Raw genomic sequence first — 15,022 nt, forward strand, 5'->3', positions numbered from 1 at the left:
TCTCTCACAGTAAAATCAAATAGGAGTGCGTTAAAAAGAGGCTATACTTCTCTGTTTTTAACATGCATAACACCACTCAATCTCTTCTTCCATGGTTTCACAACAACATAAAACTCTATTACTTCATAGATTAAGATAATGATTATCTTAATAAGCTTAAAATAATTTATTATTTTAATATATTAAAATAAATGAACAATCTGATGAAAAGAGAAGGTAACAAGATACAGTCTAGTAAAGGATGGAATGGAAGTTGTAGCTCAATACACACATAATAAAACAAGGTAATTCTGTAATAGTGAAGCAGAGAAAGATACTGTGTTATAGCAGAATGTTTTGCTTAAGAACATATGAAACAAAAATTAAGTCTGTCCATACAGTTAAAATATTCAGAAAAGAGTAGCTGCATTTTGTAAATAATTGAAGTCTCTTAGGAAATCTAAGTATAGCAAAACATATTTGGATTTGATTAGTTGTCAAATGTTATTTATTAGTGACTTATAAGCCATGACTTTGTTTCAGTGATGGCAATCCCCAGATTTCAGAGCACGGGAATTACTAGATTCATGCTTCATAAAAGCTATCAAGCCAATTAGAAGATTTTTTAGTGTGCAGCTCCAGAATGCCCTGCATCCAACCTAGACCTGCACTAACTTCTGCTTTGGGCAACTTGGGTTTTAATGCTGACTTAGGAAGTGAGAACCAAATATTTTTAATAGACTGTAAATTAAATTGAGACTGTAGACTGCTTGAGTGAAAACAACAGCCTCTACTCAGGCAAGACAAGCACAAGATAGTGAAGCATAAAGAACTGCAGTAAAGCTATGAAGAATTTCTCCTGTTGTTAACAAGCAGGTTGCTCTCAGGCTGAAAATTAACCAGCACACTTCACAGTCTGTTAAAAAAATGAGTTTCAAAATGCCTGCCTCATCTTGCAGTCTGTCAAACACTGCCTTGTAAATGTTTGACTTGAAATATGCTTGTTTTTAGTTTCTACTTCTGTCTGTCAGTAACCTCTATGCTCCCCTGAATTGACAGACAAGTCCGTTCCCTGCTGCTGCTTGCTCCCATCATCTCTTTGTCCTCCCTAGAGGATCACCAGCTAGCACAGAAACAGTTGTCTTGAGCTTTCTATACAGCATCTAACAACCTCTGCAGTAATTTGGTACTTGTTAAATTTTGGGTTCCCAACTATTTTGATATTCATCTTGAAATCTAGTGTCTAAACACAGCCCCACAACTCTGGTTTTAAAGCACTATTTTACTGTATTTTTCAATTTTTAATGAGAAGAAACCCATCAGGCTTTGCACCTGTAAATCATGTGTCCTTCTTCAAATTTTCTGCCACATTTTACAAATCCTATTTGCCCAAAGAGAGGTGATCAGACACAGACCCATCACACATTCACAATGCTGTCTATCCAGATAACCCTGGATTGGCTGTGGAACAGAAACTGCTTTTCCATTACTTATTTCATCATCTGCAACATATTGCCAAAACTACCCATTTCATGCAGAATAAAAAGCTTATGCTTCAGCTCAAAAGTTCACTGCAAGGTCCCTGAAGAAAAATAATCATATTTACTAAGCATGACTTATATTTTAGAAAAACATGTTCATTTCCACATGTCTGAATCTTCCAAAACACTTCCTTGTTTGTCTCCCTATTCAGTATTTGCAAATGTTTTCAATGACTGAGAGTCAGATATGTAGATCTTTTGTGGTCACTCAATATTTTACATTCATCTAAGCTGTACAACGATGAGGTTTTTATTTTCTTTTATTTTTCTTTGACTGCCTTATAACATTTGTCATTAATTTTCCAAATATTATATTAATTATTTTTAATCAGCTAGTGACAAAATGTAAGTATTATAAAAATAAAAGTACTTTAACTTCCCAGAAGTAGCCATTATATTTGCTACCAGTTGTTTGCTGATATTCTTAATGTGTCTGGCTATATCCCACAATGCTTTTGCTTTGTATTCCTGCATTTATTTTTTATTTTGAAGAGGGTGGTGGTCTGTCTTCACATTTCTCCATTCTGATTTTCATTTTTAATATTAGCATTTCTCCCACTTTTCAGTAACATGGAAAAGATTATATCTTTCATGTGTTTCTCCACTTCTTTGTTGCTTCTGTTTCACTGGACACAAAATACTGCTGTGGTTGATTTTTGGACAATTACTTGTGGTTTTCCTGATCAACAAGTGGATAATAATATTTTCTCATATGCAGAAAATTTTAGCTGAGAGAAACACAGAAAGCTGGAATTACTACCATTACACAAGTTAAACGAATAATTATTACTCAGCTTCTTGATTTAGCTTTTTTTCCTTGCCTTTAGAATTTTTACTTTCCAGCTCAAGTGTGCCCTGCTGTTGTGCAGATCTTGTGTCTTCTGAGTGGGTGCCTTGACTCCTACAGATCACCAACGCCCATCAAGGGCAGAGTGATCCTCAGCATCTAATTACCAGCATTAAATGGTGCCAGATGTGGGAAGGCTTGCTGCCCTGGCCACTGGCCCACTCACTGGGAGCAGATGTTACACCAGTCATTCTGTGGTAGATGAAATTACTTAGGGTCAGTTTAATCACAGAACAAAATTACTGCTTTTCTTTCATTGTAACTGGATGAAAGACTCATTTTATAATTTAGGATATGCAGTGATGTGTATTTAGGTTCAACTTCAAGCCTCTAACACTATTGTGGAGTGCTAGGTAGTTTATTGTTACAATGCTGCATATTTACTGTAAAAATTAAGACTATTTAAGCAACCTTTCCCCTAAAAGAGAAAGCTCATGAAAAGAGCTTGATGTTTTCTTTTAGCTTATATGGAAAAATTAAACTCCACAGGTAACTAAATTCCTGTATATTCATAGCATAGCATGTCTCACTCAGGGAATTGCAGGGAGTTGGGTCTATGTTTGTAAAGAAAACATAATGATCCTTGGCCTTGTCAGCACTGCATCAATACAAGAAATCACCCCAAGACAACCTGGGTATTGGCTGGAGAATCAGAAGATGTGAGCCCCACTGCAGAGTCTCAGTGACTGGAATTCTCTAAACTGGAACTCTACAGTTCCACTGTAATCTGTAATCTTACAATTGTAAGATGTAAGAGCAGAATAATCCGAGCAGGAGATTTCTCTGTTCTTCAGCTTTTTGTTGAGCTTATCATGAATATTTCCCTCATCAACTCAAATTTTCACTGAAGATGCCACATGATTCTTACACACCACCTCTTCCAGACTGCTGAAGAGTAATCAATGCTTATAAATTACTTTGAAGACATTGAGTACAATGTAAATTTTAAGTATTATTAACCATCACATTTTAAGAAATTCAGCCAAAGGAAATGTGCAAGGGCACATCAGCAGGAAAAAAAAAAATTAGCCCTGTCCTGAAAGGACAAAGGGAACTCAGATGAAATTCTGTCTAAATACACTGACAACCGTGCATGAATACCACTGAGAATTATCTTGTTGCAATGCTTCTTCAGTAGCAATTATCACTTAAATAACAGTAAAGATAGAGAGAATGTTTGAGTATATGTTATTACTAGATCAATAAAAATATATAGCATCATTTTCTGTAAGTAGTTCTGAGAAAAAAAAATTCCATCATGGAAGTGAAAAAATGACTTTCTGTGATGATAGAAAGAGCTTTATGCTAATATGCACTGGTTATACCAGAATGAATTTAATATTATTTTCACAATGAATTTGATATTATTTTCACATTCAAAGCATAAAAACATATTAATGTGCCAAAAAGACTTATGATAATGTGAAAATGAATTATGTTATTCTTAAAGAAGAGTCGTTCAGGTTTTATTTTCCATGTATAAATGTAAATCTGCTTCACAAATTCGGTGTGAAATAGAAATCTCCTGCAAGGAAATTGTGTAGGAACAGAAATAACCTTTTCAAAAATATTAGAGGTATGACAGAAGAGAACAAAGACAAGCAGAAAGTTATATACTGTCTGGATTTTAAGACACAGGTATAGCTTAAGATAGTGGACTTCTGGAAGTACAACAGGATGCCCACACACCATGAGTTAATGGCATCAGAACCAAGTCTACAATAGTCAGCTTCAATCACTTCAGTCCTAGAACTGTTAATATTGTAACTCTACAACTTTTTCTCTGTACACCACACAATCCTGCAGCTGCTGCAAAAGAAATCCTATGACACTCCTCATACTGCTTGTCTGCTACCAGAAAAAATAAAAGATCCTGTTTAGTTAGAAAACTGCCACTTCCTTCACATTCTACTGAGGACTAGAAAAACTATAGGTGGACACAAAAGTCACAGAACGTTTAAGCAACTGCCTGTCAGTCTGCAAGTCCAGGCACCTGTATGTTTTTCAGACTCACTTGGCAGAGCAAAGAGGCCGCCCTAGAGCCTGTGTGGATGCACAGCCATGGGGCATTCAGGCAGTAAAAAGTATCTTGGCAAAGGCTCAATAAATCAAATATTAAGAACTCTGCATAGATAGATAAAGGTCTCATTCACCATATACTTAGGTGGGCAGCTATACAATGCTAATAATCAGGACTAACCTGATACTAATAAGTTCAAGAACCTAAGTGCTGCTTCTGTTTTGAAAAACAGGAGGCCTTTTCTGTCTACCAAACCTGTGACCATCGTATTTGAGTGTATGTTCATTCAAAAACTTTAAAGCAACATGAAAAGTAAACAAACATAAACACGAGTATTGGTTGATAAGTAAATAAAGAATTGTTAAAAAGTAAGTTTCATCTTGCTATAAAATCTCAGCATTTTGAAGCAGTTCTAACACACACTACAAGCGTCAGAGAATGGATTTTTTCTTGGTGTGCCCAAGTCTAGCTGCGCAGGAGACTTTACCTTTCACACACGAGAGGCCGGGATTCATTGAGGACGGGTCCCAGCGAGGAGCAAGGCTGCCGAGGCGGCGGGGCTATGGGGACAGCGGCATCCAGGGCAGCGCCCTTGCGGTGCAGCGCCTCCTGCGCCAGCCCGGGGGCCTCGCTGTCCGGGGCACAGGAGCCGGCTTTGCTGTGAGCCCCTGCCGAGGGAAGCTCCGGCCCCACCGCACCTTGCAGGGCCAGCTCTGCCGCAGCCTGCTCAGCCTCCAGGGTGGGGGATGCTGGAGGTGACAGCCGAGGCTTGCGTTTGGTGGATGCTCCAGAAAGTAGTTTCAGCAAACCTTTCTTTTCTTTCTGTAAACCAAAAGCAGCGCCCCGTTTTAGAACAAAGCTCTCACACTTCCTTCTCATAGATGACATCGTGCTCAGAGAGGACTCAGTAAATTACAAGGACATACTTGATATTAGAGAGATGATGAAAATTATAAAAGAAAAAGAAAATTATTAACATTCTAAAGAGAAAAACAGCAAGTAATTTAGATCATTAACAAGCTAAGTCCTTTCACTTTATTAGGTTTAACTTTAATTGAAATGGCTCTGTCACAAAAGGTTGTCTAGGAAAAGGTGTGAGGAGTTAATATTACCACAACAGGAATCTATGAAGTAAAATATTTCATCAACATGGATATTTCTGGGAAGACAAAGAATCAAGCAGGAAGAAAAGTCTGCTCTGGAAGCTGCTGTTTAGGTAAGTTTCTTTTATTTATCCTCCTTTAGGAATGGAAGACCTTCATGATCTAACAAAAATTCGCCCCAAGGGGAATGCATTGTGTTCTGCTGTTCTGCTAAAGGGGAGGATTGTAAACATTCTTTTTGCTTGTCCAGACAAGAATCCCTGAAGACTATTACCTAGCCTGAAGAGAATTATTTAAGTAGTTTTTGTGTTTCTAGTCTTTTTTTTTTTAAGGGTGTGGCAGTGATCTTCTTACCAACCCTTTGACGGAGTGAATTTAGTGCTTATGAGAAGTGCCAGATTGTAAGCCCTGGAGACAAAAATAATATTTAACCATAGATGGAGAAAAGCAAGAGCAATGAGAAAAACTCTTTTGATAGCCTGGGATGTAGTGGATTTAGTGAATAAAAATCCTCAGTAATTTTTCCAAGTCTCCAATAACTTAGAGCCACTTCACCAACAATCTACTGTCCAGCAAATGTCAAAGATAAAGAGAAACTCAAAGAAATTAAAACAATTCTGTATTAGCTTCATTCACCTTAAACTACAAATAAGTTTTCTCTAAGGGCACCTCAGTCTGGTTTCAATGTCTATGGCTAAAGTAATTTTAAAATAAAGTTTGAGCACATCCATTCAACAATAATAAAAAAAGTAACTAAAAAGTGGCTGACATTAGTGTACAGTTTAAGATTAAAATCTTCATAAACTTCATTAAGGAGTACATGTGGCTGAAGAGTAGTAAGGTTAAGTCTGAAATATTTGAGATACAAAGATAGTTGTCACAGGAGAAAAAAGTTTCCTAACTACATCACAACTATAAAATAAAATCAATTACAAAGCTAGAAGAATTTTTCTGACAACAATATAATCACAAGGCTTGGTGAACAGTGAGAATGAGTTGACACACATAGGAAATACTTCAAATGAAAGGAAGGAAAGCAGAATCTCTACAGACTCCACTGTCCTATATTTAAAAAAGATGGTTATGTGCATTCTTTCTCTGTCTAATAAACATTGCTGGTAATGTGTTTTCCATAATATCTCAGCGTTCCTGCTTAAGAAGAAAGGTAACCTAAAAGAATTCTGATTTTAATTTTATTTTGTTAGACTGAAACTTTTGCATTCCTGCAAGTTCATGTGGGTTTTTTAGGTTGTGCTCTTAAATTTCTTAAAAGATTGCATGATGAAAATAGGAGAATTCAAAGGAATTATTTTATCTCTACCCACCTTGCCATCCTTGTCTGTTTTACTGACAGCAGCACTTCCACCAGCTGTTAAAGCACTCTCTGGAGATGCAGGAGCTCCAGGATGAGTGTTTGCAGTTTTTCCACTGATATCTCCCTCCAAAGATGAAGCAGCAATGTTAGGAGAATTCAGAGAAGTTGCTGTACACGCCAGTGGGATGGCTGAGCGGTTCACATTCACAGCTGTGACATAAGCAGCAGTATTTGGAAGCTGGGGCTGGAGCTGCTGGGAGGCAACAGAGTGGTGGGGAATGATCACAGCTGCAGGAATAAGGCAGGTTGGATTTTGTGCTTGTATGGGTGTGACTGCTGCTGTAGGTCTTTCTTGACTATGAGAGGCAACTGAAATAGAAGAATGAAATGTGAGAATTCACCTTTCCACAAGACAAACAAAGTGAGGTACAGTTACTGTGCTACAGCTAATCAATCATGACAAGTTTTCTCCTTACCTTTTAAACTCCCATTTATACTACTATAATGACATGATACACACCACCAAATCTATTTCACCCAAATAAAGCAGTGGCATGTGCTCCCCTACTTGCACCAGTAGGCAACAGAAGAATAACAGCACTGCAACTTCTCTGTGGTGGAGAAATCCAAGCTGCTAACTCAAATGCTTCACATACAGACAGATGCAAAGTGAAGATTACACTTTAGTACCTAAGAGCTAGCTAAATACTGCCTGGAATTTGTTTGCTCCTTTTAATACCACATGTAGTTGTCAGGACATATAAAGGAAAGTAGAAAGAAACACACCTTATAGAAGCTGCTAAGAATATAATTAGATTGTTTCCCTAAACTATTCACAAAATCCACAACAGACTTCACAGGTCTTTCAAACAATAAGCACAGTGGCAATTACTGCTGTGAATGCTTTCTCTGAAAATGTAAGCTGTTGTCTCTTGGGCTGTTTAAATATAGAAAGTGAATTTACTCATATCCATGTGAAATAAAAGGAACATCTACACTGGAAGCTGGAGACTAGCACAGGGCTGAGTATATTAACCTGGGTTCCAGTACAAAGCTGTAAGCACAGAGCTTTGCATGAACTAATTGACCCCTTCCAAGAAGTAACAGTGCTGTTAAAGTCATGTGGTCAGTCACATGCATGCTGTTAGACCATTTCAACAGCTTGGGCATCTCTGCACCACTGGATGGTATGAAATGCAAATATAACCAAACAGTATGAGCCAAAATTTAACACCCCAGTGCTGCACAACCTCTCTCCTTCAAATACTTTGAAACTTTCCATCTAAGAAGGGGTCATCCCTCTAGCTTGATGCATGTGCATCTCAATTTTATCAGATACTAATAGAGTTTCAGACTTGTTTTAAGTGAAGTCCCGGAACCAAACCTTCAGCACTTGCTCTCTTCATTCTGCTTTCTACAAATTCCTCTGGTAATTTGGTTAGATTGCAGCAACAGTGTATTAGAGAAGACTGACAAAGGTCCCAAATTGTATATAACAATCCTACAGAATTACACCCAATAACAATTTATGCAAGTAAGAAACACAAATTCTCACTTTTTTATTAAAAAAAGGCACATCACTTACATGCTATGTCTAGTTTTTTGATAACATTTTCTTCTGTAGCTGACCCTTCCCAACTCTTGAGTAGCATGAACATTTACAAAGAAAGATAAGGAGAGTGTAGAAAGACTTTTTTGGGTCAAAACCAATTATTAATGCTGGCTTTTGTTCATGAGACAATATCAGTTTTCCTAGAAGTAGCTGCTATTCTTCAAGATATGTCTACACTCACATGCAATTTATGTATGACAAGCATGGAAGAGCTTTCTGGTTTTGTTTTCTTATTGCTGATGGAATTGATAAGAAAAAATGCTTCAAGTCACCCTATTTTCATACAGATTATCCTTTAATGAAATAAGCAGAATATATATTTTCATTATAGGTCCTTCCAAAGGATGCATGCTCCCTCAGCAAAGGTGATGTCAAGCAATGTCTCACTAAGGTCATTTGAAGAATGGTCCTTTTGAAGCCCTGAGCTAAACTGAAGCTGGAGCCCTGCATTAACCTGTGAAGCCTCACTGAAAGATTAACACTCTGCAAATGTGCTAAGAAAAGATCAAGAGGATCATGTTTCAGATGAACATGAACATGTAACATTTGAACATAAACAGCTTCAGTGCTATTGCTTCAGTGCTCAGGGTCCTTATAAGGGACAGATCTGTATTTGTGACTAAGAGCACACGTTTGCACAGTCCAATGTTAAGGTTTCTGAGATGAGAGTCCAGTCCCTTCAGATTTTTCATTTTGGACCTGAAAAGTCAGTGGGAAGTATGCTGTCACATTCTCAGCTGAATGGAAGTGTAAAAGCTTATTCATCTTGACAGTGGTGTAGAGAAGCAGGGACAGAAAAGCCTCCAGAGCCCACAGGAGGCTTTCTCCTTTGTGTTGTCACTTGCAAGCTCCTAGGCAGCTCAAAACAAGGCTTTAGAGTAGAAACCACCTGTGCCTATGAGGCAGGAAAGTACAGATGCTTTGCTTGGTTTCTCTTAGCAGTTGCCAGCAGCATCTGGTTATTTTTATTTAAAGGCAAAGAAAAAAGTTGCTTCAGAGGACTAACACACCTGCTCCTGCTTCAGATCAGTCTGGAGGAAGATGGGGCCAATTAAGGAAATAAAATAAGTAAAGACATGTGTATGTATCCATCCATGTATCCTACCTTCAAAAGCAAACCCGGTGCTGACATCTAAACATGCACAGGGTATTTTAGGAGATGCATGACTCTGAAAAGTGGGCTAATCCATGGATCTTAAGACCGTAAGAAATAACCCTTCTTATGGGGATAACAGAGCATGTCATTACCATTTTTTGCTTTCTCTTTTGCTCTGCCAATAAGAATCCTGTGATTAAAAAAAACCCTTTTGTCATGATGCTCAGTCAGGAGATCACAGACCCTAAATTCAAGGCTGAAAGGGGAAGCATTGGGATAGTCTGAAATTTTCCTTTTTCTTTTCTTTTTCTTTTGAGGCCCTTGAAGCAACTGGAACAGATTCGGCTCCAGTTGTGTGGTATTTTCTTAGCCTGGCAAATCCACAGAGGAGTGCACGGATTTGGTAAACAAAAACCTCTTTAAAACACCACTATCAGTCTTTTTGGATCTGCATTTAAATAACAAGAAGGCATGTTTCACTATGATGTGGCCTGCCCCAGACAGTAATTGAAGAATTACACCTTTCAGAAATACAGAATTTTATTACATAGATCATATGGATCTTGAAGCCAGTACTGCCTTAGTGTTTCAGAGTCAAAGCTGAAAGAAGTTGCAGTCAAGGTTAGAGAACAAGCTGGAATGCCTAAGGACCAACCCTGAGCCAGAGATCTGAAAAGGAACACTAAAGGTATTCAAAGACGTTAGAAGATAATTTAAAAGTGAATGCTAAATTAGTGCACTCTGTAGCTCTTATGCAGTTAACACACAAAAAATAAGCGATGACTCAGATGTTCTTATCACTTTTATTACTATATGAATTGCATATTAGTAGGAAAGCACAAAGAATGTCCCCATCCCAGATATTGCTGGAACAACAAAAAAAAAGAAAAATTCCACCTGAAGTACTACTTGCATATAAATTCCCAATAGTGGGAGTATGTACGTACACACGGTTGCTTAGAGAAGAATAATAAGAGATCTAACAACTCAGATTGTTGTTTCAGAAAACATTCAACTCTTAACAATGACATTAAGAAAAGCTTTAAAAAACCCTCAACATATACTTACACAGATCTTCACTCCAGTCATTTGTCAAGATGGACTCTACAGTTTGTCTACCACAGGTAACAAATTTTGTGGTTTTTTTTTTTTTTTTTTACCTGTTCTAACTGCATTTCGAGCCTGGTTGACTGTCATTTGTCCTGTCACGTGCATAAGGACCTTGGTTTGAGGACTGGTTTGGATATGTGCTGCAGAAACCACTGCTGTGGGCACTGTGCTGGAGTTCACTGCCACACCATTCCCCTGGAGCTTCTGGGATGTTCCAGTAGCAGTGGAAGGGCTGACCATAGTCACTACTCGTCCTGTTTGGCCAGCAGTAGACATAGGAACTTTTGTTTGTGATGCACTTGTCACTGTCCTGCCAAAATTTAAAGCAAACAATAAAAGACAACTGAAAAAATCAGCTAGTTACTAAAACTCACAGGTTGTCTTCTATTATGCAATTGTAGAATTCAATACAAGAACAGAATAATTTTGGATTTGAAACTAGCTAAACTATTTAGACACTTGTATAATACTGTACCTTGTAACTGGAGCCACATAATTTCCAGGAAAAACACCAATCTTGCTTGTATGCATGGAAGTTCCCTTGAACCAGCCATCTTGACAGCGTTCAAACACCAGGAACATTTCTCCTTTCCTCAGCTCCAGTTCATCCTCTTTTCGAGGAGTGTAGGGGTAGATAGCAATATACCTAAAAGACAGAAAAAGAGATGCAAATGATAAAACTAAAACAGTTCAAAACATCACCTGTGTTTTCTGGCACAGAGAGTTCAGTCAGAGATGAGAAGGCATGGCAGAAATGGCTGTGATAATCTGTCATACCATTACAACACTAAAACAGAAGTTATGGTAATATTATGAGGAAACAATGACAGTTAGGAATACCCTCTGAAGTGCACTTTAAAGGAATGCAAAAGACTTGTAATAGGACTGTCCATCTTCTTAATTAAGGTAGTGATCTTAATTATGTAGGTGTTAATCAACTACACATCTCAGTGTATCCCACTTTTCTTTCCCTACACTTGCTTCTCGTATCTCTTACACTTTGTGACACACCAATTTCTTTTTTCTTTGGAGAGTTGGGGAGAATGGAGAAATTCTGATAGTTGGGAGTGAAAGATCAGTGTCAGAACTACATTTCAAACTGCAAAACTGGAAGATCCTGTGCAAACTTCAGTGCAAAAGAAGAAGATGTGTGACTAGAAATTGAAGTCTATGGGTAAAGTGGTTAGCAGCTAACTGACTTGTAAAGTTTATTTCCTTTTATGTTTTCTATGCAACACTGAAATGCAATATAGTGCAATTCAAATCATATTGAGAGTTCAAAAACATTTGCATTTTTTCTTAAAAGAAAAATTATTAGGAAAAAAATTTTTTAAAAAAGCTGAAGCTCCTGTAGTTGCATCTTGGAATGTTCCTAGGGAAATTTTCAAATAGGGTTGCACAGTTCTCTATTATTAGGAAGTGATACCATTTTAACTACCACAGTATTCTATTTTCTGCCACATTTGAACCTAAAAAAACTATTTGAACCATGTATACAATTACTGACCCAGGCCTGTGGAAAACAGCATTCCAATAAATCCCATTTTCTCTAAAATGTACTTTTCACAAGAGGCAGCCAATTAAGTAGATGGCTAGACTATCCCCTTTAACAAAAACAGATCCACAGTTACGTGCACTGCTAGTCTTTCCCACTCTCCTTGTAACCCCAAGGGCATAAAAAGTGGCTTCAGAAAACATTCTTTCATCAAAATATTTCTCTTGTGCACAGTAACAATAGCATTAACTGCATGCTTCTCCTTTTGCATTTTTATTACATTTTTATTCCTTGCTGTCCACCCAAGAAATTTTGCAATATCTACAAAAATCCTTTGTACCCAAAGCAAGCAATAAATTCACTTTAAAGCCAACACATAAAGGCAACACTGGCAGCAGAAGGCTTCACTGGTACATGATTTAGCAGTGATCTACAAAGCTGCACACTGAAGCTCTATGGAAAAGCAATTGATCTGCTTTAATTGATGTTCATTAACTTCCCTTTCAGTTAATTTATTCCAAATTTCATTAGTATCCTCACGTAGTGCAACCCTTTGAAGATGGAAGATGACAGTAAATGAGATGGGAACTTGATTAACTGTACTAGGTGCAATAATCCATAAGAAGAAATGTTCAAATGCCTGACACCAAGAAACAGCCCAAATCCAGATGCACCTGCTATACAGGAATGGTGCTTTTTTGGAGTGGGAGGAAACCTAGTGGGAAGACAACAAGGACAGAACAAAAGCAGTCCTTATTCAAACTTTTCTCATTAGACGGTTCAGCATCTCCTGAATTTAACATTTTCTTTTATTTAACATTTTTTTATTCCCCAAGCTGCACACAAAGAAGTTTTCAAGAAGAAAGACGTTAGGAACACATGTTAATATACCAAATATTTTCACCCGAAAGGATGACGCACGTTTGCTTGTATTGCAAGTGTGAAGACATAATGCTAACTAGCAGCTTTCTGCCTTCATTCCAAATTGCCACCCACTAATTAAGTGCACTGTAGAATCTTCAGTCAAAATTCAATTGCAACTGACACAAGTAGTCTGACAGTAACACGTTTAACATCTAAAATAAATACAGCACTTTCTGTGTTTTGGCATAAATTATTCCATATGAGAATAGCCTTTTCATACCACACATAATGGAAAACATTGAATAAATTCACTCCAGGGAAATGACGCTTTTGAGTTATCCAGTATTCAGTGCTAACGCAAGGATTCATTCACCTTCTGCATGATAAATACTTTATATTTTGAAGTGAGTTCTTTCTATACAGAGCAACAGCTGATTATATTTATCTAAGACATAAACAATGTTCAGTATGGGGTCTGTTTGGGGATATCACCTTTCTGCATGCTTTTTTTCTAAGTTGCATGCTTGGCTTTTGGCAATTCCAGCAGAACAGAGCCAGCTGCCATGCTATATGTACAGGTGAAGTTAGTTATCTCATTCCATTTTTCTGTCTGGAGAAAAGTTTCAATTTTACTCACACACTTGGACGAGTTTGCTGTCGTACATGTGCCACTTGGTCAGTTGATCCTGATGCAGACCTTTGTATGACACTTGTAGACTGAGGTCCAGAAGCGGCCGATGCAATGATTGCAGCAGACAAGAGAGGTGGTGGCGGAAGTGGAGGATTCATATTCTGATTTTATAAGAACAAAAAAAATAGCAACAGATGATGAATATTGTTTGATGAGTTCAATCAGCTGCAAAAAAAAAAAAAAGGCATGTTATTCCAAGGAAAAAAGCAACTGAGTCCAGTGTTGCTATACCTATTGTTACAAAATAAATTGAGAGTTAGCTTTGCCTCTATTTCTTTTTCTTTCAGTTTAAAATCTTGAAGTTTTGGCAGCTAATTAAGCAAATGACAAACAACTTCTCAGCACAGGAAAAATGGTGCTTCTAGTTATAACATGATTAGGATAGGGCTCGACAAAAATTCAGAAGCCTTCCAGGAGGTAGATTTTGCATCCCGCTGCTGACTGTACTTCATAACATGATTGTTTTTGTAACTTGAAGCTGAAACATAATATACAATTCAGCTGCAGTGCACCCAAAAGCACCCCTTCTGGGGGAAATTTTCTTTTGATGTATGGGTTACAAAAGCAAGCACAATATGAGACCATAATCACTGAGCTATTGTTACCTCTTTCTCCTTTTCTTCTAGTCTAAAGAGTTAGCTTTTGAAATTCAGTATTATCAAGATTGGTAATCTTTAACAAATACCCCAGTAAAAAGGCACCACAGATCGTAATGGGGGTCCTGCCTACAGACTTCTGTGCGTTTTAGAATCAATGGAGCAATTGTTACCTTCTGCTCTGTAAGGCCTCAGACAATTCTTTAGGACCTTGTGTACTGACACTCCTGGGAAAAGGCACTCACAAAAGGAGAGCTTTTCCTTCCCCCCTTCCAAAAATAACTATTTGTATTACAACACACAGAAAAAGAGTAATAAAAAACCTCCTACCTTTGAAAAAGTGAAACTGAATTTATTTCAAACATAATCTTCTTAAAAACCACAGAACTAGAATATAAATTAACAAAATATCCTGAAGTAGTGCCTGGCACTTCCAATACATCAGCATATAAATGCACAGCATTACCTTATCAGTTTGGAAAATACGTAAGTGAAAATCATTTTAATTCCCCTCAAACACTTTAATTCTAAAGGGTTTTACCCTTTTCTTTCTGTTTTTCTAAACAAAAACCTAAATGGAAACTGAATTTTAGTTCTATACTGTGTGATTATTACTCTTCTACATTTGGTGAAAAAGTTAATAAAAAGACAGATCTTTAAACCAGTTTTACACTGACAGGTCACAGTAAAGAACTGCATAATTAAAGACTTTCAAATCTAGAGAAAATTGATCAACTCTTAAAGAGTTTCAGT

General features: G+C 37.4%; 1 protein-coding gene across 2 annotated transcripts in view; it reads right to left on the reverse strand.

Annotated features, from left to right (window-relative positions):
• The window catches only part of SH3RF1 (SH3 domain containing ring finger 1), an 83,644-nt gene that overhangs the window by 3,392 nt on the left and 65,230 nt on the right, over positions 1-15,022 (reverse strand). For both annotated transcript variants that reach the window (XM_030239283.2, XM_050973505.1), the window contains exons 7-11: positions 13,620-13,774; positions 11,099-11,269; positions 10,674-10,933; positions 6,816-7,174; positions 4,875-5,209 (exon numbers count right to left, since the gene is read on the reverse strand). In XM_030239283.2, coding sequence (XP_030095143.1) covers positions 4,875-5,209; positions 6,816-7,174; positions 10,674-10,933; positions 11,099-11,269; positions 13,620-13,774 — 1,280 coding nt within the window. The remainder of the gene's footprint in view (positions 1-4,874; positions 5,210-6,815; positions 7,175-10,673; positions 10,934-11,098; positions 11,270-13,619; positions 13,775-15,022) is intronic.

The sequence above is a fragment of the Serinus canaria genome, chromosome 4, assembly GCF_022539315.1.
Source record: "Serinus canaria isolate serCan28SL12 chromosome 4, serCan2020, whole genome shotgun sequence".
Taxonomy (NCBI): domain Eukaryota; kingdom Metazoa; phylum Chordata; class Aves; order Passeriformes; family Fringillidae; genus Serinus; species Serinus canaria.